Below are 27,194 nucleotides of genomic sequence, written 5' to 3'. Positions count from 1 at the left end.
ATCTATTGTCTGTATAACTCTATAACTTTGAAGATATCTGTTAAGGGTCTAGGTTGTTATTACAATTATATCAGCAATAAAGGTCTTATTGGCGATGAATAAGAAATGTGTGAATACACAACTAACAGATTATTGATATTACGATACAGACAAATCGGTATTAGAGGCTAACATGTGAACCTTCAAATAAAATGTTACCTAAAATGTATACAGAGGCTTATTGTAATGTATAAGCAAGCACCATAGCACCCACATCGCACTCTAGTGTGCAAGCCACCATAATAACTTCCCATCCCACACTGTTGCAGGATGACACACAGACAACACTATTATATATTGGACATGTTATGAGAGACCACTGAAAGAAAGAAAGAAAGAAAGAAAGAAAGAAAGAAAGAAAGAAAGAAAGAAAGAAAGAAAGAAAGAAAGAAAGAAAGAAAGAAAGCCCATTGGGAAACTCCAACTCCCATTGTCATTGTGACACAGCACTCCACAGCACACAAGTGAACACTGCACACTGCACACAACGAAATTGCATGTATGCCTCACCCGTGCAAGGGGGCAGCCCTCAGTGGAGCCCCATGGGGAGCAGTGCGGTGGGACGGTACCATGCTCAGGGTACCTCAGTCATGGAGGAGGATGGGGGAGAGCACTGGTTGATTACTCCCCCCACCAACCTGGCGGGTCGGGAGTCGAACTGGCAACCTCTGGAATGCAAGTCTGACGCCCTAACCGCTCAGCCATTGCCCACTGCTGAGAAGGCAATGGAAAACACTATACTGTACAGACTTCACTGACAGTCACTGACTATGTGGCTTATTCTCACAACGTCAGACACATTTGATTCACGACATTTGAAGCAGGTAGAAGTTGCATCTGGTGGTACTGAGACAATCATGCTAGACACACCACTGTTTTCTATGCTTTTCTGCCTGAAACCAGTAGGCTAATCATTTTTGATGCCACTGCGAAAACAGGGAATTTGTAAGGGCTATGGGTGTTGGTCATTATGAAGGTGCGAGGTGCAGGACAAAGTTTGGCTTATAGTGTGGTAGACAGAAAAATCCCAGAGGTTCATAGCAAATGCATTCCTACACAACACATTGCAAAATCACACAACATCTTTACAGAAAAAAACCTTTTTCTTGTTACAGATGTCCAAACTCCTGTTAAACTCCTGGCAAACCAGCCAATCGAACAGATGTTCATTTCGCACATAGGGCCATGTAAAATCGTGTCAACTCAATGTGCAAGCAGAGGAGGAAGATGACAGTGAGAGTGCATTTGAACTGTAGTGTGTAGGCAGGCACCTCCACAAATAAATGTTACTCAATGCAGCACAACCAGGCCCTACTGTATGTATGAAATGAAATGAAATGAAGACTAGAGTGAGGCACTGGTGTATCAGGCTAGTACAATGTAAATAGACTACATCCGTTAATGACAAGTTTAACATACCCAGCAGAAATCCACCTCCTGCTTCTGCAATGCATCATACCCTGACCATTTCAACATTTATCCTGCTCCCACAGTATTTCCTCTCGGCTAGTTTCAGATAGGCGTCCCATAGAGTCCCTCTGAATGAGTTAGCACTAACAACTGCTACCAAAATAGCAATGGCACCGCCTTTATAACCACAGATTATAAAGTGGATATTGGTGCTTTCAAAAAGTTCAATGTAACTGAGAGGCAATTAGAACTAAGTTACAGCACACACAGATCAGGCTGACACATTATTACACAACATAAGTGCACAGAAAACACACACATCCTATTGTATTCTTCTCTACTGAGTGTTTCCCACAGAATATTTGTTAGTCTAGGTGGGTGGGGGTTTGGCCGGTATCAAAGACTGTCATGATTGGAAAGGGTAGATTGTGCAGTTTTACACGAAATATGATATGAAGCACCTCAAATGCCAACCCCACACAGTTGCCCTAAAAATTACATTAACCCGTTAAGACACGCTGTTATAAATTAGCTGTTACCAGAATGGCAATGACAGAGTCATAGAGCATTACTAAAGGCCCTGCGTTGTGGCATATTAGTGTAGAACTATGGTAGAAAACATTTCAATGACTATTACAGCGTACAACAGGAGGTACAGTGTGCATCATGGGGGTACTACATGATCTTCATCTTTTCAGCAGTCCTAGTGAAAGTGGTAGCTGTTTATTTTAGAGGTGGCCATCTTGGGGGACATCCCGATACTTTAGTGTCATCATCAATACCTGACCTGTCCTCAAAGAGAGTAGACAAAAAGAACGTCTGCTAAGTGTAATGTATTGAAAGTGAAAGACCCACTGGCAAACTCCCACTGTCATGATGACACAGTGCTCCACACAGCACACAGTGTTGAGTACACAACAAAATTACATTCATGCATCAGATGTCCAACACAACACCCCAAAGGAGCAGTGGGGCAGGATGGCATCATGCATTGCTCAGGGTACCTCAGTAACAGAGGAAAATGGGAGAGAGAGCACTGGTTAATCACTCCCGCCACCAACCTGGCAGATCGGCAATTGAACTGGCAAACCGTGGGCTACAGGTCTACAGCCAAACTGCTTAGTAGTGATGCAGTACTAGATTCTAGATTAGTCCGGACTTAAGACCATTTTCTACTTTCCCGCTCTTGACTCGGACACGACCCTGAAAGGCTCAGTCTTGACTCGGTCATTGTCTTTAGACGCACTCAAAACAGGCGGACTTGGCCCACCACAAGTGTATATTGAGAACTTAAATAGTCAGGAGTGCGAGACTGCTCTCCTGTAAACAATAAACACTCTAGATTTCTCTGCAGACCTAAGTGGCCCTGCCGTGGCTTAACGGTAGTACACCGGTGACTCAGGTTTGATTCCGGCCCGGCTCATTGGCTGACCCTCCCCCATCTCTCTCTCCCATTCACTTCCTGTCACCATCTATCAAATAAAGGCAAAAAAGCCCTTAGTGTTCATCATTAACTTAATAATAATAATTTAAAAAAAATAATAATACATTTATTTTATATAGGGCTTTTCAAGGCACCCAAAGACGCTTTACAGATAGGCCTAAGCCATAAACAAATAACATACAAACACTCAAAGACAAAACTTCATAGACATTAAATCTCGGCTTGGACAATTTGACTTGTTTGTTTTTATGGTCTCTGCCCCTAAAAGACTCAGTCCCGACTCAGACTCGACTATTCAAGGACTCTATTTTGTCTCGGACTCGAACCCCTCAAGGACTCTGTCTTGTATTGGACTCGGCTGCATTTCAAAATCAGTGGATTCTGCCATGACTCGGACTCAACCTTTCAAAGACTGGGTCTGGACTCATACTCGACATAGGCGGTCTTGTTTAGATCAGTACCACTTACTCATCACTGCCCTTAATGTCCTGTCATGGCTACCTTTATCATGATATTACAAATACACCAATATGTCAATAGATATTGAAAAACAAATAAGATACAAAACGAGTTGAGTTAGAGCAATGTCATTATCCTGCCTGTGCTGTGTTCCTGTTGTGAGTTTTATGATTTTTTTGTTGGCTAGTTCGTTCTGCTGCTGTCTGTCTTGGTGAGGGCTGAATTGCAAGGGTGTCTCAGGATTGCTAATCTGGTAACATTGTTGGAGGATGAACAAAATGAACTTATAAGACATTGCAAAACTCAATATAGGCGAAAGAGAACGGGACACACCAGTTCAGCAGTGCTTCCTGGTTGCACCTGCCAGTCAGGACAGCACACAAAGGTCGGAGTAGACCCCTGCAGTGCTGTCATACACACACACACACACACACACACACACACACACACACACACACACACACACACACACACACACACACACACACACACACACACACACACACGTAAGCACGCATGCACGTGCCACGCGGGGTAGCACAGAAAGGTAAGTGGCAGACCCCTGCAACGCTGCTGCTTGCACACACACACGCACACGCATGCATGCATGCACACACACGCACACACTTTCTGGCGGAGAAGTGCTCCACGGGGCCTCATACATTTATTCTGCATGCAGGGCGCAGACATCTTTACTGGGCTATGACACAGGAGGCAGACATCTTTACTGGGCTATGACACAGGAGGCAGACATCTTTCTTTACTGGTCTATGACACAAGAGGGCAGTGATGGGTGGGGTGGGGACAAGGCCAAGGGGTGTTGGGACCTTCACTAATGATACGCCCACACAGGTGATAATGACACACTTTATGACACAGGAACACAATGCAAGATCACTGCTTGGGGAGGGAGACAACAATTACCCACGCATCTCTAGTGCGGGCCAGCTCTCTCTTCTGCTGTGTATAGACCAGCCTCTGTCACCAGTCTGACTCATTACAATAGTCAATGTTCTACAATATTAGTCCCATATCTGGTCCCTTCCCAATTAAGATCTCTTTCGCATACACATAAAAAAGAACAAGTGAATGAGGCAGACAGAAGCAGAGGGAGAGGGAGAGAGTGAACCAGATGAGAGACGGAGACATACGAAGAAAGAAAGAGAGAAAGAGTTGAGATATCGTGCCAAGCCAAAGATTCCAAACACATCTACATTTCGAGCCTATTTTATGAACATCAGCTTGTTAAAGCGACAGAGTGGCACTTTAAACCCTGCTTGTTGAGAGGACCACAACCGCAAGGCAAGGTCTCTAGATAACTGAAGCGCATCCCAAGCCGCGCGGCTCCAGCATAGCATCAGCCTACTCGCCTCTGGCATACAACAAAGCTTAAAATAAGCTATGTGGAATTAAGACGGTTGACTGTTCCGCGAAACAGTGAACTGACGGCGATGTGTTTCAAGAAAGCCTCTGTACACTGCGTTCCAAACCGGACAATAATTCGCTGGTGTTGCAACCAGCAATGGATAACTGAAAGAGGCAGTAGGCTAAGACTCATTTTGGGGAGGGTCTCACATAGATATTGTGTGACATTTGTCCACCACCAATGCACCATAATGTTATAAGTCATTGTTCGTCGTTATGGCATTAGTTATCTGCGAGCAAAGCTTAGAGAATTACTGGGCCTAGCGACACCAGGGAGAGCGAGCGTAGCCAAGATGATATTCATATTCATGCGCTTTGTGTTAAGTCGGTTTGAACAAGGGCCAAGCGCAGCCTTAAAGATATGTTCTTCTATCCGTTAGCAATGTCAAGGAAGCGAAATGGTGTAAACACTTGTAGGCTAGGACTATAGGCTATTTGAATGCAAACCGTGCCCTCAAGAAGACATGATGAAAATCAGGTCACTGTGCCTCACGGTGGTACCAACCAAGCACGCGAAGATGTAGCACAACATCCGACCCTTTCTTTCACCGAAAAGCGCGACTGAAATTGTGAACAGCATAGGCTACAGCTAAAATAGTCAAAGCATTTCCATGGTTTGGGGAAAAACAGCTAGACGTGCAGTCTACCCCTTTCTCTTATCTAAGCGCACATATGTTCGCCTCTCCATCTCTTACCCTCGGATAGCTCTAGGTCTAGTTCCGCCAGCTGGTCTCGAATCTCTTTGGGCAAGGCGGAAAGATCCACTCCATGTTCGGCCATCACGTCCGAAAACCGCCCGCCTGAAAGGGAGGAGAACGGACGGGAGCAATGATCCTCGGATGAGACGGAGGATGCTTAATAAAAGCTTGTAGTGATGCTGAGTTCGTGAGCCAGTCAGACCTCCGCCATAGTGACCGAGTCCACTGTATTTATTCGTCACGTGACCAGGATGGAGGAGAGCGTATACCATCCCTGAGCCTCCAGCCTAATCGCCTACGAGTCGAGATCTGTGGGGGTGAAAGTAGCCCCACGCATCGGCTGCCAATGGGTCTAGCCCCGTGTCACTCAAATTAGTTCATTTCCAGCTATGATTCTTAACAGCCTACCCTACACACTTACATCAAATGGCGGCCGGGGTGGGCCTGATAGGCCGACTCCTCCATACATTAACACCCATTGCGCACCGGGCTCTCCATTCAATTTCAGAGATATTTCACTGGTAGTTGAGTGTCAGATCATTTTCACTAATCGTTTGAAGGTTGACTGTCGTATTTTATAAATTGTGATCAAATTATTTTATTTGCAGCTGAAAAGAAAATAGCTCAAGTAATCAAAAACAAGAATAAAAAAAGGATAAAATGGTTTTCCTGTTTCTTTTCATTCTCTTGCATTATTACATTACAGTAGGCCTACATTACATTACACTTAGCTGAAACTATTATCCATAGGCAATGGTTACTATCCCTGGAGCAATGTAGGTTTAGGTGCCTTGTTCAGGGCAGGCCAGTCTCCGCTGTTCAGGGCACTTCCCTTCAGCCATGGATGAAAATGTATGGAGAGGTGGGATTCCAGCCTGCACCCCACCGCCATAACCATTAGGCCATGGCTGCTCTGCCTGCACAAGTTTGATGTCACCCTTGGGGTTCGAGGAAGACTTGGAGGAAGGTCTATAATAAAGGCATTGTCCATTTGTTCATCTTGTGTTAGTATGTGTGTTTGTTTTTACATATGCACAATCGCACATATATAATACACTCATTCATTCAATAGGGGGATCATCACCCTAAATCCACATACGTTGCCTGGAGATGATGAAACCACTACTCAGTGGGGGCAATGTGGCGCAGTGCGCTAAGCCCCCCACATTTGGGCTTGCGTGCCCACCACGGGGACCCCAGTTCGAGTTCGGCTGGGGTCATTTCCTGATCCTCCCCTGTTTTTCTGTCCCATTCGTACCTGTCGCCATCTTCGACTGTCCTGTCAAATAAAGGCATAAAAGCCCCTATATATATGAAGAGTTCAGATGCAAAACCCCCTAACTCCATTTCTGAAGACCTGCACTTCTATATTTTTAGAGAACCCTGTTGTTGGTTTGGTTTACATTCATGTACTTGATAATACATATTAATAGTTATATTACATAAATAAAATGAAAAAATATGCAATTTTGATAGCTTTGTATTAAATAAAAATGAAATAAGATTATTTTCTGAAAAGGCACTTAGGGGGTTTTGCATCTGAACTCTTCATATATATCAGGCTTTCCCCCAGCGCTTTCTTATCAAGGCGGCCGCCTTGACTAAACCCCACCCCCGCCTTGGCTACGTTCCCTTAAAAAAAAAAAAAAAAAAATGCGTCCGAGGGCAAAAAAAAAAAAAAAAGTTGTAAAAAAAAAAAAGTTGTAATGCATGTTCAAGCGCAGGCACTAGGACAACATCGGTTGGACTAAATTGTGACACCTAGTGGTCGGATTTATTACTACGCCATGTGTGTCCATCCTCGAGGCCATATTTTGCAGTTACGTCAGAATGCCCCTTCACTGGAGCGCGCGAATTTGAAATGGTGGACAACCCTGGCTTGGAGCCATTGAAACCCATTCAAAAGTACATTTGTTCGATGTTCGACAGAATATTTTTAATTAGACCTTAAGACACACCATGGGTCTTGTTTAAAAGCTGAGAACCTCAGCTTTCCATACCTGAAAACGGTATTTTCCTAGCATCTACCAATCCGAAGGTAGCCTACTTTAAGTGCAGAATTACTTTTCTAAAGATAGCGTTTTGTTTCCTTGGAAACGGACGCGGTTTATGTGTTACGCATACGCTATTTGACTCGGGTTTGCATTATTATGGATGAATTTCTAATCTTGACATTCTAATGGACAATCTGTGCGAGTTTCAAAATGCGTTTTTATGTAACATGGGAGTAAAATGTGTTAACAGTACGCCCGTCTGGGATTTGTTAGCTAGTTCGCTAGTTAGCTAGCAAGTAAGTAATAGCAGAAATAAACTCTCTCTGGTAATAGATATTAGAATCGATCTGTCTCAATGGCCCAAGCATAAACAAAGAAACACCAGGATTTGGATGTAATGCTATAATATCAGCAATTTGTCAAAGCAAAACATTCTGAGAACATTCACAGAACCAGTTCATTATATCCACAGCCTTGAGTGTCGGCAAATCTTTCCACTTTTGACATGATGTAGTGTAGAGACCTATTCTAGCACTTGCTAGCTAACTAGCGGGCCAGCTAGTTTAACAAATCCCAGACGGGATGTAAACACATTTACTCCCATATCACATAAAAACACATTATGAAATTCCTATAGATTGTCCATTAACATGTCAAGATTAGAAATTCATCCATAATAGTGCAAAACCGAGTCAAATAGCGTATGCGTAACACATAAACCGCGTCCGTTTCCAAGGAAACAAAACGCTATCTTTAGAAAAGTAATTCCGCACTTAAAGTGGGCTACCTTCGGATTGGTAGATGCTAGGAAAATACCGCTTTCAGTTATGGAAAGCTGCCCGGAACAAATTCCCTGTGACAGCTCCAAGCCCAGGTTGTCCACCGGGACTCACTAGAACGACGCCCTTTCGGTACTTACCGCTTACGTCATACGACCCTAAACCTAACCCTAACCCTAACCTTAACCCTAAACCTAACCCTAAACCTAACCCTAACCTTAACCCTAACCCTAACCTTAACCCTAAACCTAACCCTAACCTTAAATCGCTTGTTTGAAATATTTGATTACCATGTAAAGTCACGAGAGGGCGTCAAACTAGTGGGACCCGTTGTCCACCAGCAGCGGTAGATCACCACCAGGGGGCAGCACTATGACGTCAGCAGCAACCCAAGAATTAGCATAAATGGGCCACCAGTAGGGCAGTTTAATTACAACAGGGCACTGGAACTCTTTTTTGAAAAACCGAGAAGGATGGCCTGCAAGGACAAGACTTGCAAAATGTGCCATAGGTAGTCATAGGTAGCCAGTCAATTTTGCACTCCATTTGGTTTCTCTTTTTCGTTAATGTAAACAACCTGCACTGCACTTTTTGTTACATTTTTCTTTTCAGCTTCTGTAAATAGTTTTGATATGGCAGGTCAATAAATACATATTTTCCAGTTCTACACAGCTTTGTTATTATTCAACCCCCCCCCCCCCAACCCCCGAAACAGTATTCGTGCCGTGCGTGACATCAAACCCCGCCAACACCTCCCCCCGCGTGACATCGCGAGTGGTAGGGGAGTCAGGCTTGTAGTAACCCATGAGTTGCTGTTTTGATTCCCAGCACTGAGAGTTAGGTGGGGAAGTGAATAATCATCACTCTCCCGTAGTGGTGTGGATCGGCACTGCCCTCACGACCCGATTCGATCACGATTCGGGAGGTAGTAGATCCGATTCGATTCGATTCTATTAGATCCAATCCGATTCCATTCAATTCTACAATGCATTGCATTACATTTCTACTGAACGCAAAGCAAATGTTCAGCCATGATGAGGAAATACAAGTAGTCAGATACTGAGCAACAATTTATTGTTTTCTGTATCAGTCTGTATCAGTCTTGCAATGTTTTGAAGTGTTTTTATTTAATTTAACATTCATTTGCTCCCGAAATATCCATGGAAGTAATTGAAACTTAAAAAAATTGCCGGATTGATTCTGAAACTTGCCGGATCTGGATCTGGATCGTCCATACCCCGGATCGATTCGGATCGCCGAATCGATCATTGTTGACACCACTACTCTCCCGTCCCTATCCTTCTTCATGAGTGAGCCTGGTAACCTGAGCATGGTACCGTCCCACTGCACTGCTTCCTTTTGGTGCTTGTTGAGCTGCCTCCCTGAAGCATAATGCCGCTTTGTGTGCACTGTGTCCCAATGACAATCAGACTTGCTTGGTCAGGAATACACAGTGCTTTGAACTCAAGATAAAATTGCATAACTACATAAAAGTGTGAAATGTTTTTTATCTGTCGTCGACTGTTTTCCAAGTTTCACGTTGGGATAAGATGGCCTGGGCCATGTTGCATGTGTGTGTGCCTCATTGATAAAACATGAACACAAAAAAATCTGGGCATGGTTTTGACCTCACAATATTTCATACAGTAAAGGGATTACAGGTTACAGGTTGTTAACTTGCTTTACCCTGCAGACATTTAAAAGGCCTGCAGGGACACAGAGTGATAGTGGTGGAGAATTGCTGAGTGTGCATATAAAGTGTAGTGGCAAACCTCAGCTGCACTGCGTCCACCCCACATCAGTGCTGCACCACACATTGGCCACCCCCAGGGATGCTGACAGCTGTGGCCGGGGATGGGACAACGTCATCTGAAAGGCCCCACCCACCCAAAACACATAATGTAATGAGAACTCAATTCGGGGCTCCGCTTCCCCCTCTCCCTGGGCCTGGGACAACTGACCCCTTTGTTTTCCCCTGTCGACTTCCTTGCCCACCTCAAACACTTAGATGACAGGTTGACAGGTACAACCAGCTTCTCTGCTCAGCCTTTGAAAGATTTGAGGTTGAGGTTAGCCTCATAATGTACGCCTTGACACCAGTGGAACGCCGTAGCCATTGAAAAGACTGAATCAGCATTACAGTCTTTAGTCAGACATCACAACTTGGTCATTGCCATTCTGCTGACACCACATTGATAACAGGCCAGGGGCCACATGTTACATAAGTACTGCTCCCATGTACGGATGAGGCATAAATGCAATTTTGTAGTGTGCAGTGTGCACTTGTGTGCACTTGTGTGCTGTGGAGTGCTGTGTCACAATGACAATGCGAGTTGGAGCTTCCTAAGGGGTTTTCACATGATGTGCTAATGTTTGAATGCTTAATGTTTTGTATTGCACTCATATTAGTTGTATTAAACAGAACAGAGATGTTTAGCTCATGTTTTCATAATACTGGTGTGTTTCTGAATCACTGTACTGCACATCTATCTAAACATCCAGGGGTGTAAAAGAAGGGGTGAAGCTTGACCAGAGCTAGCAGATGAGAGAAGAGCATTGATGATGAATTTAACCACCTGCAGCATTTGCTTTGTATTATTTAGGCCTAAGGCTACACCATGTGTTCAGTACCTTACTAAACAATCATTGTTATGACAGATACATTCATCCACTTTTAAGAGGTATGATGCATCACCATGTGACAGAGACAAATACTACCTGCCCCCCCATGTATAGTAATAGCCAAAGACAAACTATGTCCATCTTCTGCCACAAGAGGGCACTATATGCACATTCATTCGAGAGCTGCTTGTTAGGACACCATACACCCCTCCTCCATACCAAAGCTTCCTCTGGCATTGCTTGAATTTTCTCAAAAAGTATATATCAGGGGTGCATTCCAATATGCAACCTTGCGTCCTCCACTTGGGCTTGTAGCCTCACGTTTTGCTGATGCCCCAGCAAAGAAAATTACATTACAATTGAGCTTTTGCTAGATATTTAAATATAATGCTGTTGTCAGTGATGTTATCACGACGTATCACTTCCTCGTACGAGGCCACAAGCACAGGTGGAGGACGCAAAGTTGCATATTGGAACGCACCCCAGAAGTTACACTGTCATTTGCAATCAGGATATTGAATGGGGAAACACCATTGTGTCCTTCGGGGGAGGACAGAGGATCAAGGCCAGAGAAACCAAATTAATTAAGAAGGTAGAGGGCTGGAGGGATGCGGCATTCAAGTGGTAAAACTGGTTGTGGTTTGAAGGTGCTCTTTGGCCAAGACGTAGAAAATATCAAAAAAACTGCTTGTTTCACCTGATGAAGGCCCTCTAGCGGCCGAAACATGTTGGCAGTGGCAGTATTTTTAATTATTTAAGTTCCAACATGAACTAGCCTTTATAATAAAGCGGTTTTATCTAAGAAGAGTGCCTTGGCGTCCTGCCTTTTTTTTTTAAACCAAATGAATTATTGGATATTGAGATGGCCTCAAAGTCTTTATTGTCGTAAAGGTTGAGCACTGGCTTCACCAAATTTGGCTTTACAACCTAAATCTTTAAGCGGGGCCTTAGGCCACACTTGCCATACCAACATGCAGGCTGCAGCTTGACTTCAGCCCTCTATTGCTATACAGTACTAGGACACATCTGCTGTATAGTGTACTGCAGTGTTTCTCAACTTTTTTTTAGGCGAGGCACCCTTTCAATTACTGAAAATTTTCAAGGCACCCCTAAGCAACAAGATGTAACATGGCATCGCATCGGATACCACAAAAGCTTAGAAAAGTAACACATTTGGAGACGTCACACAACCTACGTTCGAAGTTGCAGCTTACTGGGGCGACCTAAATGTACTTTATTGTGCGTAAATGGCAGATGAAAGACTCCACTGAGCCCTGACTAAGCAATACTTTATTAATTTAGACAAATATGTGTTAAATTACACAATTTATTTATCAGCCACGTTTCCGTGGCACCCCTGAGGGGGGCCTGCGGCACTCCGGGGTGCCCCGGCACCCTGGTTGAGAAACACTGGTGTACTGTACTGCTCAAAAGGGCGCTTCTGCACACCTCTATAGTTGGACAGGTGTGTAGGATATTACCCCAGTGAGGCCTCTGATGATCAGACTTCTACTAACCTACTCGTATGACCAAAACGTTGTATTAAAGCTTGGGGAGGGAATCAGCAGTGTGTGTGATCTTTTTTTTTTTTTTTTTTTTTTACACCTGAAGTGTAATATAAGCTACAAACATTGTAACAGCCCCAAAAACAGTATAGACAATTTATTGATCTCGAAGGAGATCAAGTAAATAACTGTTTGTTTCAAAAATGGAAACAGTCACATCACATTCAAACCACTTTATTAGTCTTTTTTTTTTTTTTTACAAAGAAATGGAGCAAACAGTAACTCAGTGATGAGAGAATGAAAGAGAGAGAGACTCGGGACAAGACTAAGCGTCGTCTCTGGCTTACACAGACACATGACGTGCCGACAGACAGACAGGTATCCAGCCCAGGGTCAACCAGGACTCTATTGTAGGGCTACAACAAAGGTCACACATGTGTGTTAAGTATCAGCATGTGTCTTGAGTCGAGCCTTCTTTTTATATATATATGTGTGTGTGTGTGTGTGTGTGTGTGTGTGTGTGTGTGTGTGAGTGTGTGTGTGTGTGTGTACGCTCATGTTTTAAAAGGCTGCACAGTATTGACTTTTAAGCTGGAGTCCATTACCACTGTTGAGAGCCTTACTTGGCAGGGGAGGTGATGAGTGAGTGAGTGTGTGAGTGCATATCATGTTTGGCGTGTTGTCTTTTTTTTTGCATGACTTAAGTAAGGATGTGGGAGATGAGATGAGCTGTGTCCCATGTGAGTGCATGTCATGTTTGGCGTGTTATCTCTCTTGCATTACTAAAGTACGAAGCGGGAGGTGGTCGTGTCCTATGCTTTGCTGGTTGCCGATGACGATGACTGTTGACTGTGTAACTGCTGAATTTTCATGCTCATGACCTCCACCACGGCTGGAAAAAAAGAGAGAAAAAAATCATAATTAAAAAGATTTAAATTGGCCTGTTGAGGATAGAAGAAAGATGTCACAAAATTCACACTCAGGCGCTTAAGATAAGGGAAATGTGAACAGGGTTTCCCCGCAGCACTTAATTGCTAAGGTGGCCACCTTGATAAGAAACACCTACCACCTTGACTACGGTAGGTCCCCTGAAAAGATTAAGATTTCATGTTGTGAATGTAAATTCTAAAGTTGCTTAACCAAAAAAATATATACTTTTAACACCCCACCACATTGAATAACAAAAATTCTGCGGGAAACAACGGTGAGATTGCCCATTTTGCATGTGCTTGCATGCAGCACAATATTAAGACATTATCCTTAACGATTCAAGCAGCACAGCTCATAAACAGCTTCACGCGCTATAAGCCATAATTGTTCTAAGCCTATAAAACAATGCTACTTTCTCAGCAACATGGCATTACATAAGATTTGATTATACATACTACAGAAAACTGGTGTCAGTGAAAACATAAACGTAAGGCATCTGAGGTATGCAACATAAAATGCACAGCTCAAATGGATGGGAATCTTCAGAGACATTGTCTGCAAGCCATTTTAGTTCCTCCTTTCTTTTCCAGTAGCTTCTTGCCAAGTTGTTGCCCTTCCTTCACAAGAGAAAATAATAAAGTTTCCCTGCTGTCAACCAGCACAGAGTGACTTTTTGGGCGACTTTGCCCCCTTCAGTATAATTCACTGCAAGTGAGAGAACGACATCTGAATTAAGATTTTGCAAGACATCAAATAGAAAAACTTTTCTCATGGATGATGTCCAGCCTCATATCACTAGGCCAGAGGACACGGGAAAAGACTGGAGGAGTCAGGCTGACTTACAGATCCAAATGCAGTATAAAACTTCAACTGTTAATTCACACAAACATTAAATTCAGAGGGATTAAGGGATTATATTCTGAGTAAGTGTCCATGGGAGCACTCTGTGGATACATATGACTAATGTGAAAGTGAAGGTCCCGACCAGCTGGGAAAAAATACTATCATCATCATGACACAGCACAGCAGGGCAGAGTGCACGCAATGATCAAATTTACACCTCCCCCATGCACTGCTTAAATCAGGGTTGTCAAAGTCAGGCTCGGAGGCCAAATCTGGCCCGCGGAGTCATTTTATTTGGCCCGCGAGATTATTTCAAGTGTGTATTACAGTTGGCCCACACAGATCATAACTGTATAGCGTGTTATTACAGGCATATGAGTGGGCCCAGGCCAATGAAACATCTCACACTGAAATGCAATAGAATATGTGCAGGCACAGATGAACGAAGATACAAATCTGAAATTTAAATATGAGTATTAAGTGTGTGTGCGCACAACTTAAATCTGTTTTTTTTTAAATTTGTTTTAAATATTGAATTTGGCCTGTGACTTCGCTGCAGATTTTGATTTTGGCACTCGGGTCAATTTGAGTTTGACATCCCTGGCTTAAATGCTTGCTCACAGCTACTTCATATGTGTGTAATTTTTAAAAGACCCCAATATGGGACTTTCGTGACACTTAGTTTAAAGTGTCCAGGTGTTCTAATGATAATTTGGGAAAATGTCTGCTGCCCATCACAAAGTACTTTATAACCTAAAGTTTCACTGTTTCTAGCAATTTGGCGCATCCCAGGAGGGCAGGAAAGCAAATGTACTAAATTCCTAGCCTAGAAATCTAGACGCCCCTAGCGACCGCAAATTGAATTTGCTCCCGGGGGCAGTCTAGCGGACCCCGGTCGTTTTGCGAGGCTGAAAGTTATCCGATGACAGGGCCAATCAAATCGCGAGGGGGGCCGGGCTACCTAGTAAACAGGAAACTTGGTGTCCGTCCGTGCTACGTACAGCACGAAAGTGTTTACTTAATTTAAAAAGCCTGGATGATAATACATTTCGTGGCTGACATGGATTGATGTAATAATACACCATGAACTTATGGGGCACAAATAGATCTCAACACATTACCATTTGATCATTCGATGTTTTAAACTAGCTCGGTAAGCTAAGTTGAGCATTTTACAGAACCAGATAGTCACACGTTATTATCAGACCACTACTGTAGGTGTAGAATGAAATTGCTGCCCCAATTTCTAACAAGACACATGCCATTAAAAACGAGACATTTGGGAGCTTTGGAAGTCTTTGAGTAGCTTGCTAAATAGATGGGAATGACACCGAGTCTACCAAGCTAGTGGCTAGCTAACCTGTCGTCAGCAACACAGACCTAGGTATCCAGGTTAGGGTTAGGTTAGGGTTAGTCTTAGAAAAAAAAACTAGGGTTAGAAACAAAAAACTAACATCAAAAAGATAACTAGCTCCGTTATATGGCGGTGGGATCGATAGTCTGGCTAGTGGGAGCGAGCTGACCGGGGAGCGTCCTGCGTTGGGAGCGACAATCCGGGAAAGTTATGGGTAGCTGGCTAGCTAACGCTGAACATGCCATGTTGACAACAATCATAAATATAACCATTTAACAAGCCCCAAATTGCTCGACATTTTTCTGATTGATCAAGGAGGGTCATGTGGTTGAAAACGAGGCATTTTTGAACTGTGTAAGTGAAAACACGATTTATTAGGAAACTTGTTTGTGGCTGTGGTCATCACACGAATTCACTGCTACGACGGCTGGAAGTTGCCGTTTCACCTACAAAGAGGCCCTCGCTAGTGGCTAGCTAACCTGTCGTCAATAGCAGAGCTAGGTATCCAGCCTTGTATTATATGCCTGCCCCAAATTCTAATAAGATCCATGTCATTAAAAACGAGACATTTGGGAGCTTTGAAAGTCTGTAAGTCGCTTACTAAATAGATGGGAATGACACCTGGTCTACCGACCTAGCGGCTAGCCATGCATTAGTTATGGGTATACAGCTAGCTAGCTAACACCGAACATGCCATGTTGACAACAATCATAAATATAACCATTTAACAAGCCCCAAATTGCTCGACATTTCGCTGATTGATCAAGGAGGGCCATGTGGTTGAAAACGATGCATTTTTGAACTGTATAAGTGAAAACACGATTTATTAGGAAACTTGTTTGTGGCTGTGGTCATCACACGAATTCACTGCTACGACGGCTCGAAATTGCCGCTTCAACTACAAAGGGGCGTGTCGCGTGTACGAGACAGCTGTGACGTTACACAGAAGTGTGTGGGGATTGGTTGTTTGCCATCCAATTGCGTGACGTTGAGTGCTGAAGCAACCGTTTATCCCGCCCACACTGCTGCCCAGCTCTCCTAGACCCTGGTACAGCTTTTTGCTGTACGGGTCTGGCTGCGCTAGGCTACTAAATCCCAGGATGGGAGGGGAAAAGTGAACGGGCCGCCATTAGCTAGTCACCACGCAAATTCGAAAGAATGTCCTAGCAATGCTTTGCATATACTGTAATTTCGTCAGCACATGTCGGTGTGACTATTTCTTCCCTCTCCTTTCATATGTTTAGTTGATTTACTTCATGCTTTAAACTTCCAAAAATGGTCCGAAAATCCCATATGTTGCCTTGAAGTGTTTGTGCTTCACTGCATTGTTGTCTGCACTTGTGCGTCACCTTGTTTCAGGGCGTGCTTCTCCTGCAGTGCTGGCTGAATCTTCTCTATCTGTTTGGTCAGGAAGTCAATTTTACGCTTGAAGAAATTCTTGGTGTCGTCTACATTCTGCAGGTGGAAACACACACACACACGCACGTAAATATTTGACAAGACTTACAGGGAACCTTTCACAAGAATAATACTATACTATAATGACAGATTCTATATAAATTGCCGCTGATGTCACCCAGCAAGGGCACAGAAAATCAAGAATTACAGTCATAAAAGCAACATGTAGGGACATACTGAACACATCGTAGGTAGAAGTGTTGACTAATAAGAGGTAACGCACACACGCGCACAAGCACACACGCACGCACACGCACGATAAAATTGACATTTGCATGAACTATGAGGAAAAGTGAGGAGGAGGAGGATGGAAACCCCAGAGTGAAAAGGTTAGTGGGAAGGAAGAGATGAGGTGTTGACAACAGACAGAAATAAAACACAACTCAAATAAACTACCACACTCAGAGGGCAGAGGCAGCAGAGGAAAAAAGTTGGCATGGGATAAAAATTTAATGAAAGGGGGAAAGTGCGAGGGGAGACTGGGGAGCTACAGAGAGGCAGTGAGAATCTGAAGATGGAGTTTCTTTCGGAATCCATCAGACGTAAGATTCTAAAACTGCCATCCAATGGCAGCCAGGCCCTTTTAGAAGACTAGGAGAATGAATGGACTTACGGAATGTTACGTCTATTTAGGAGACCGGACTTGATCCCATGCATTGATGGATTGATGACACCGTGGTATAATTTATCTTGGTTAGCATATTAAAAATACTTAATAATAATAATAATAATTGTATTTGTATAGCACTGTGTCATACAAGGCATGTAACTCAAAGTGCTTAACAAATGGGAAAAAACATCATTGTTAGAGATGGATTTAAAAGGAGAGGTATAGAGGAGAGGCAGAAATAGCAGGAAGGCAGAGGAAGAAGAGATAGACAGAGATTGTAGAGTCATAAGGTCAACGTAGGTTAGGACCAGGATTCTTAGATGCGTAAGGTCCATAGTGGCTGGGCCTATCATAAGTCATAGATAGTCACACAGAGATTGGGCGCTCAGGTGCGGCCCCTGGTGGCATCAGGGGTGAGGGGAAAAACTCCCTTTCGCTTGAATCATAGTTTGTAAGGGGGAAAAAAGCTCAGTGAGGTCTGAGAAAAAAACCCTATAGTCAGGAAGAAACCTCAGGCAGAGACCAGCGGCCACCTAGGGGAGCCCCCTGCCAGGGCTGGTTGTGAGCAGTAAGGGCGCTGCGGCGCTGGGACACTATGACGCTTTGGCAGCTAGGAGTTGGCAAGGATGATTGTTAGTAAGAGGGTGGGTCCAGAGTTGCATTATAGCTTATGCAGTGTTTCCCACAGAAATGTTGGAAACTATGGGGGCAGCCGGGAATTTAACGCCGGCCCTTGGGGGTTGGTGGTCACGCGGCGTAAAAGCAAACCAGCAAAACGTATGACATTGCCGCATGGAGAAACTACATTTCAGCCATTTATGTTTTCACAAATTACATAAGATTTTACCCATGACATGTGTAGTAGTACATCGTCATATATATTTATATAAAAAAAAGGAGTACAGTGAATCATTTCTGCTTGTAACACACTTTTCATTCGTCCCTCATGCAGGGGTCTATGCAAAGAAAAAAATAGGAGCACAAATAAGAATTTAGGAGCACTGTGAAATTGTTAATGCTCAGACAAAAAGGGTCTAAGAGAGTAGGCTATGCCTTTTTCCCCACACACATAGGCGTACACATTCATGAGGGTGCTGGTCATAGGGCCTGTTTTTCAAAATTCCTCCCAGTAAAAGGGCTGAACAACATATTACACATTAATTTCTATATGCTGCCCGATGTTTCCTCTGCTGTGTCAATGAAGGCCTGTCGCCTAACTCATTATCATGCAACTGTAGAACAAAGGGGAGTGTCAGTTAATTCATCTCAACAGTCCCTTCTCTCAAGAGGTTTTATTGCTCCCAAACCCAAGTTAACTACAACTTGTCTTTCAAGCATTCATGGTTTTCTATAGGATGAATTTACTCCAGGACGAAAATGCGAAGGAAATCGTTTATATTTTATTTTTATTTTTTAATGGAAATCGTTTATGATCTGTTATGATTGTGTGTGAACCAGACTTCAGCATACCTGCTGCCCTGGTGCTCATGCAATGACCTAAAATTTCTGCTACTTCTGTGCCATAGACACCAGTGCTACAAAACCCCCTGCTAGTGCCCTGTGCTGGCAGTGTGGAGGTTGATTCTCCTTTGGACTGTCTTGGAGGTTGGGCACATAATACAGTCATAGGCATTACCGGCCTTGTTTTTGATGGCATCTACTGGTAGCTGTCGCTCATTGATTAGGGCGTTAGTTTTGTGATCTGAGGGTTGCCGGGTCATATCCCATTCTAACAGGAATAATGAGGGCAAGGCAGACAACCAAATGCACTGTACCTAAATAACTAGGTCACTTTTGAATAATCTGACTGGTAAGTGTAATGTGATGTAACATTTCCACCTGATCAGCCAATGAGCTGGTGCCGATTGACACACAGAGATCACATGACTGTCAACAAGGGCATAAAAACAGTGTGGGACATGGGCCAATTCACTTCCGTAATTAGAAAAGGGTTGCCCATGAGCTCGCGGTGATAAAGTTTGCCTGTGGCATTACCACAAGGGGCCCGGTTGACGAAATTAACATTTTTGGGACACAAACAAGCCTGACTTATTTTTTCCTCTGCTCTCAGAAACTACATACATATGCTAACAAACAGCACCCGCTTATAGCTAAAAGCAGTCAATCAATGCAAAACCCAAAATGTTCTTTTTTTTTTAAATGCCGATCTTTAGAAAGGATTTACGCACCAGATAATTATGGGGTTAACCAGCACCATACCCACTTATTTAAAGACAGCGTTAAGGAGGCTGTCAGCTCATTGTTGTACACATCAAAAGGATTTCCAGGAGTGTTTCAATACATATAAATGTATTTTTAAAAAGCATTTCCAAGTAACAAGGGTTTGGTGAACAATGGCTATAAACCCAAATCATTGTATAGGGCATTCCAAAATGTTTTGTGGATATGAAGACTGTCTTGAAAAAGAATATAACAGTGCAGTGTTTCGTAACAAGTAGCCGTGTATTATTTGTTGAAACTGATGCAAATTATAGTCTTACCTTTTCTACATAGTAACCAGTTCCCACGTCTACCAATACATTATTCACGTCATTCAGTGTTCCTGGCACATACATCTAAACACGTGTGTTAAGGATTTCCAACAAAAGAAATGGAAGACATTAGCAGCACACCAACAACACTGAACTTAATGGGTAGATGCCATTGCAGGATGTGCAGAAAGGATACAGAACTTGACAGAGGAACCAGCACTTCTTTCCCTAGAGATGAACAGAAAAACATATTTTGAGAGATATTTCCACACAATCTTGAAGAAAACGTATCACTTTTATCTCCGTTTACTGATGATGCTGAATATTCCATCAACTATGTTTTGAAGAAATATCTTCCTATGACTGATTTTCTTCACACTGGGGTTTAGTTTAACCTTATGTAAAGGAATGGAAATCCTTTATCCTAGGGTTTACTTCCCCCATACCTTAAGGAAATCAGCCAGAGGAAGTGAAGCCAGCTGAGACTCCAGATGTTGTAACCAGTGAGATGGTTGTTTTTGGATTTTATGCCAAACTCAAAAACCTCAAGTTTCTCTTCGCAGCATCAAACAGGAGGTGGTGAGACTGTAAAAGTCCCCCGCTAACTCAGCCTGATTGTTTCCGTACAGCTAATGAACGTGGGGATAAATTCGTAGTCGTTAAGAATGTAGTCAAAGATTAGAGGGTTAAAGAGGGTTATTTCGATAACCATTACGGAGACATAGCTTATAATAGCAATGCAGCAGTGAGTAGTAAAGATCTGTGGATTGCAAGCATGCCATTTGATGTATAGCCAACCCTGTTTATGGCTAAATATGTAATTACACACAAAAAAGACTTAACATGTTGACCCCCAAAGTTCACACAAAATGTCAGACACATCTGGTTTCAGTGGACCACAACTGCTTCATCATCGCAGCTAATTATAAAGCAGTGCATGTTTTATGTCTGAAGAGATGAACCTGCAGCACAGACAACTTACCTTCGTTGGACTTGTTAAGTACATTCAGGCTCTCCTTAGCCTCCACATACTTCGTCTGGACAACTTTCAGCTGGCCGATGGAGGTGGTCAGGAACTCTGTCTCCTGTAATGGATTTTGAAACAGACAGGAATAACAAGGTTGCAATTCATCACTACTGTTGAGACAGTTGCATCATGTGATAGTCAGTCAGTACTAGAGTAAAGCTGTCAGTGATGGAGTACTAGTTCTAGAGTGAGCAGCCAGGGTTTGTTGTCTGCCTCACTTGGTCATGGGGCGTTAACGTCTAAAATTACAGACTGCTTTGCAGCCCCCATGTGGAGGAATGACAGTGGCTCAGAAAGGCTAAATGGGAACGGGCAACTTAAGACGTTTCATTTAACCATTTTAGCTTCAACGCTTAGGTCTTTGGCATTATTATTAATGAAACGACCTATTCAGAAGATTCAGTATGATGCAGTTTGTTGCGTTCCAGTGTAAGCCACTCCTTTGCTACAAATCGCTAACTGTTAGCAAGGATAGCTAGACCACGCACATTTACCTCGAATAAGGTGCTTAGCTTTAAGCTATCAGCGTAGCAATTGGACAGTTTCACACGAATTGATGCACATTGAAGATCCTACCTGATCTAGCTGATTTTTCAGCCCCTCGAGCTGAGGGAGAGGCAATTCTGTGAGGTTTACAGCCGTCATGATTCAAGCATCGAACAACGGGGATGGGTTGTTACACTTCCGGGAAACACGTGAGGATTGAATCCTGATGTCAAATTAAAAGTTGTTGGTAGAGAGTTGGCAGTAAAGGGATGGGCAGGTTCACATTAAATTTGCATAGCCTACCAGGTTGAAATAACTCTACAACGGTGAGCAATATATCTATATAATTTGAAATAATGTAAATAACTTGTAAAGTGATAGCTTGGAAAAATAGTACAGCCCAATGTCACACATTGCATAGGCTAAGCCAGGGGTGTAATTTTTTTTTTTTTTTTTTAAAGACTGAAATTGTGTGTGGATGTAATTAATACTCATAGTTAAATTTAACGGACATTATTTCCCATCGTGTATGGTAGTTAAAATGTGCCTGCACATATTGTGTTGTATATAAGTGTGAGCTGCCTGGGACATTGGCCTGGGTCCACTCAGATTCCTGTGACACAAATTTCATGTTCAAGTCTTGTTATGCTATACATTAGGTGTTTGTGGGCCAACTGCAGGCCTAATGCATATTTGAAATTATCTTGCAGGCCAAATAAAATGCCTCCACAGGCCAGATTTGGCCCCCGGGCCTGAGTTTGACAACCCTGGTTAAGCTATAGCTAGAGTCTAAAACAGAAGACCTCTCAGACACAAAGTCCAGTTGAATGAAATTAAGTGAAAGCCCAACTGGGAAACTCCAACTCCCATTGTCATTGTGTGACATAGCACTCCACAGCACAAAAGTGTTCACTGCACACTGCACACAACGAAATGGCATTTATGCCTGGCCCGTGGAAGGGAAAGGAAAAATATCAGTCCGAGGAAGAAGAACCCTCCAATTACTATAAAGGGTCTTCACTTTCCCTTTTTTTAACCAGAGTCATGGCTCAGGTCCTCCCCGGTCAAGAATGTAACCTCTTGTGAAGGTTAGGCTACATATTTCACATGCCTGCCTAGCTGTCATGAATGCATATCATAGAGACAGGGACAGGGCTTAAACTAATGAAACCAGGCCCACAGCAACACAGCATAGCCCTGGGTAGTAAGTGATAAATCACTCCACATTTTTACGACAGCTGTTGGAGGAGCAGTATGACGAAATGAAGACAGAAAACCTGAAATATTGTCATTACTCCAAAGCACAATTTCACACACCATATCACACCCGGCTGGGTCAAGTAATTTGTTTGTTTCTGGAAGAAGTTAGATGCAATTAAGTACAGGACCTTGGGAGTGTAGGACTACTTCACTCTCTTGGACAAGAGAAAAAAAGAAAACATGTTCAACAGATGCCTACATTGGTGTCATAGGGCCTTTTTGGTAAATTGTTATCATATTTTTGACACGTTGTTTTAGTTTTCAATATAAAAGCTATTGTACAAAAAGCAGGAATGTTTGCAATTTTTTGTATTACTTTTTTTTTTTTAATTATTTAGGCCTATTTTATTTTTTATTTTACTGGACAACCTTTTGGCCTCAAAGACCTTTATTAGTGAGAGTAAAAGCTTGGCAATCAAAACACCAAAAAAGATGTCGGTTTTGTTAATGTCTGGCACCTTTTGCCGTGACTGCTGTGTGCTGTAGCCCGTTTAATTAAGAGTGTACCATCACACCGGTGTGACTGGAATGTTCGGGCAGTGAAAGTTCTATAGAATTCTGGGCGTCATTCAATACAATTTGGAATTTTAGAATCTTGCATTGTTATAGAACACATTCTTTTTATAGAATGTTCAAAAACCCACCCTCTTAAAGGTTGAATGTAATCCTCAATGTTGCCACCTGATTATCTGTTCTACTATTAGTATCATTGCATGTTTAACAAAATAAAATAAGCTACATTTGCCCTGTGTAACCATTGAACGTCTATTTTACGTAAGCTGTATGGAAATTCATTGTATTCAAATACAAAGCAAGGAGATGCATCAACCAGAAAAAAAAATGTTAACACAAACCACAAACAAACAAACAAAAAGAAAAACACAAAATACAAAAAAATCTTTGAAAAACGTTGGTCCAGCATAGGCATACAGTAGCTGTCCAGATGATTGATGCATGTGAAGTCGTTTACAAGCAATAACAGGCAACAGGACTGTGTATAACCATCCACAGTGTGTGTCTGAACCCAGTGTACACCCCATGATCACATATCCTCTTGGTAACCCTGCAGGTGAGTACAGAAGCAATAACAAGCAACATGTACATACTGTATGACGCCATCCTCAGTGTGTCAATCCATACGTCTCCTCCTGATGATCCTGTACAAGTACACTGTACAAGTGCATAAGTTCAGAAGTAGGGGCTCAGACATAAAGCGTACAACCAGGCCGGCCGGCAATGCGGGGCAAAGGGGAATGTTGCCCCGGGCCCAGGGAGATAGGGGGCCCAGAATTGCGTCCCCATTACATTGTGTGTATTGGGTGGGGGGCCTTTTCAGATGACTTTGTCCTGGACCCAGCAAAAGCTGTCAGCAGCCCTGAGCACCCCCCCCTCATATCCCCTCCTCCTCCTGGCGACCCTGTACAGGTGAGGCCTCCCACTGCGTGGAGACGAGAGTAAGACAAATGGTCCCATCCCAGCCCGAGGCCGAGGCCCTGACCTTCGCATAGCTACTGTGTCCCTACTGTACTTCCTCACAGTCGAGCCAATTAGTGCAGAGACTCGTGGCATGTCACTTCCTGTCTGTCTATGTAGCACAGTTCACAAGGTCACCCACTGAGGATCTCCCACTGGGCATTGACAGATGAAAGAGCACTAATAAATACAGTAACTATTTGGCATTCGTTTTTTAGTACATAGGTCTTCTTTCATTCATTCAACAGAGTGAATGTATATGTGAATGTAGGATTTTACTATGGGCCCAGACCCAGGGGGCACATTTTTTCTCATATTGCGTTAAAATCCCACGTCTTGTTTTCTGGCCCAGGGGCCCATGTAGCCATAATCCGCCCCTGTATACATTGTATGTATACAAAAAAACACAATTACTGTACTGTGATGTGTGCATCAGACCATATCCATGTAATGAAGTGCAGTAAAAGTTGTGAAAATGTTAGGGGGGTTATCTTCCACACACCACACTCCTCCTTGTTGGTGGGTCTCTGAAGCAAGTAGGGAATAGATCACACTCTTCTTCTTTTTGCTTTTTCTTTTCTTTTTTTATTAATTCATCACAGGGACCCTGAATGAAATGAATAAAAAGAAAAGAAAAAGGAAAAAGAGGAAACTGAGAGCAATCTATTCCCTACTTGCAATTTTTTGGGGGGGAAATGCCGTATTTTCATGTTACCATTGTGCTCCTATTTTGCGCCACATGTCCGTGGTCAGCAAGCATGCCTAGACATTGAGTCGAAGTGGAAGACATGATTAACAATGCATACCAGGACAGACAGCTTCCTCATGGAACTGCTTCATGTTTCAACATGGAAATAGGCAGTATTATTGAAAAGGCGTGCAAGACCTAATCGATCACACAATTTTGAACAATTTTGAGATTTCCTGTTTTTGTTCGGGTCTAAAAGTAAACCTGATTTTGATCTGCTGTTGAAAATAATCGCAGTAGCTTTCCACAACCACATCGAACCTAAGATGACTAGCCAGCCAGCTTCCGCAGCGCTCCAAACAAAGTTGCTGCACACAAACAATGCATTCCATTTAGTAAATAAACAGATGGATGAAAATGCTGGGCGTCCAAGAACAACTTCACTCCCACATGCAGGGGACACTGACAGCTTTTGCCGAGCCCGGAACAAAGTCTTGTGAAAGGCCCCTCACCTAACAGATGCAATGTAATGAGGACTCAATTCTGGAACTTTCCCTGGGCCCGGGACAAGTGAGTCATTTGTAACTTCCTTGTCGGAATCCCTGCCCACATTCTTTATATTGCTGTCAAATAATGTAATTATCAGCTTTGGCCAGGCCCAAGACACAGTCACCTGAAAGCCTTCTGGAAGCCCAGTGGCAAGGCCTGTGCTGAAACTAGATAGTGACTGAGTCCTGTAGTGTCTTCAGGGAAGCTGGCAGATTGGGACAAAGAGGTCAGTTTTCCTGGGCCCTGAGAGAGGGAGGACCAGGATGGGGTCCTCCTCATATATTGTGTAAGTGTGTGTGTGTGTATGTGTGTGTGTGTGTGTGTGTGTGTGTGTGTGTGTGTGTGTGTGTGTGTGTGTGTGTGTGTGTGTGTGTGTGTGTGTGTGTGTGTGTGTGTGTGTGTGTCTGTGTGTGTGTGTCTGTGTGTGTGTGTGTATGTGTGTGTGTGTGTGTGTGTGTTACCTTCTCTGTGTGGTCAGGGCGGTGTCTGTATTGGAGGTGTGTGTGTGTGTGTGTGTGTGTGTGTGTGTGTGTGTGTGTGTGTGTGTGTGTGTGTGTGTGTGTGTGTGTGTGTGTGTGTGTGTGCGTGTGTGTGTGTGTGTGTGCGTGCGTGCGTGTGTGTGTGGGTGTGGGTGTGTGTGTGTATACACACACAACCAGACACTCACCTATAAACACACAGGCACAAATGCACACACTCACTCACACATGCACACACACATATGCATGCATGTACTGTAGGTGAACACGTGCGCGCGCACACACACACACACACACACACACACACACACACACACACACACACACATGCAAACACACTCATGTCTGACCGCACACGCACACACACACGCACACATACACACTAACATGCACACACGCACAGACACAAAAATGTGCGTGGAGCCTAAAGGCCACTGAAAGTGATCTTAAGCGGAGTAGAAGCTCCAGCTGCAGCAGCTGACAAGAGGGGCCAGGCCTGTCACAACCGGGCAAGCAAACTAGGCAATTTTTTGGGGCCCCCGCTGAAAGGGCCCCCCTTTTTAATGATGTACCTGTATTCAAATGACAGCAGAGACAACTTTGTGTCTGTTGCGGCAGCACCTCTGTAAATTCAACTGAAAAATGCAGTGATACTGTTATTGAAATGTTTGTTGAGAGGAGGCCCTCCACAATAGTTTGAAAAGAGAAAATAGTGCTCCACGTCCCTCTTTGCCTGGTTCCCACAAATACCTTGAAACGACCCTGAGAGTCTGATGACTAAAATGGTTAATTACAGGCAGGCGGACAGGCAGGCGAACTTGAGATCGGGAAGGGAACACTATTCGGCTAGTTAGCTTGAGGGAGAATACCAGATCGCTCTGCTCTGCTCTGCTCTGCCTCCCCGTGTGCATGCCAGCGCTCGTCTGGAGTCCAGGGGCAAGGCCAGACTCCATTGTGGCCCTGTCTGCCTGCTTTCATTTTAGAGTGAGGAGTCTGCACTCTCAAAATCCCTCTTTCTTTTCTTTTCTTTTTTTTAATTCCATGGCAAGATAGAATAACGTTTCAAGTGTTCTGTTGTCTTCATCAAAGTTCAAAAAAAAGTTCAAAGTACTTTATTTGCTATTTGTGCATAAACCAGTAGTCCAAGCACATAGGAACTCTTGTGCAGGC

The 27,194-nt window shown here is 43.4% G+C and overlaps 2 protein-coding genes across 2 annotated transcripts in view; both read right to left on the bottom strand.

Moving 5' to 3' along the window:
- The window catches only part of dip2bb (disco-interacting protein 2 homolog Bb), a 60,397-nt gene extending 54,720 nt beyond the window's left edge, over positions 1-5,677 (bottom strand). Inside the window, exon 1 of the mRNA XM_063215055.1 lies at positions 5,473-5,677. Coding sequence (XP_063071125.1) covers positions 5,473-5,557 — 85 coding nt within the window. The 5' untranslated portion in view covers positions 5,558-5,677. The remainder of the gene's footprint in view (positions 1-5,472) is intronic.
- Positions 5,678-12,593: 6,916 nt separating this feature from the next.
- On the bottom strand, positions 12,594-21,795 carry pfdn5 (prefoldin 5). Its single transcript, XM_063215054.1, has 6 exons — positions 21,666-21,795; positions 21,045-21,147; positions 20,259-20,290; positions 20,072-20,146; positions 16,852-16,957; positions 12,594-13,267 (listed from the first exon to the last, which is right to left on the bottom strand). The coding sequence occupies exons 1-6, from the start codon at positions 21,732-21,734 to the stop codon at positions 13,188-13,190; spliced, it is 465 nt and encodes a 154-aa protein (XP_063071124.1). The 5' UTR covers positions 21,735-21,795; the 3' UTR covers positions 12,594-13,187.
- Positions 21,796-27,194: the final 5,399 nt, after the last annotated feature.

This window comes from Engraulis encrasicolus, chromosome 14, assembly GCF_034702125.1.
Source record: "Engraulis encrasicolus isolate BLACKSEA-1 chromosome 14, IST_EnEncr_1.0, whole genome shotgun sequence".
NCBI lineage: Eukaryota > Metazoa > Chordata > Actinopteri > Clupeiformes > Engraulidae > Engraulis > Engraulis encrasicolus.
Note: the sequence above shows the minus strand (reverse complement) of the source record. Positions and strands in the feature narration are given on the sequence as shown.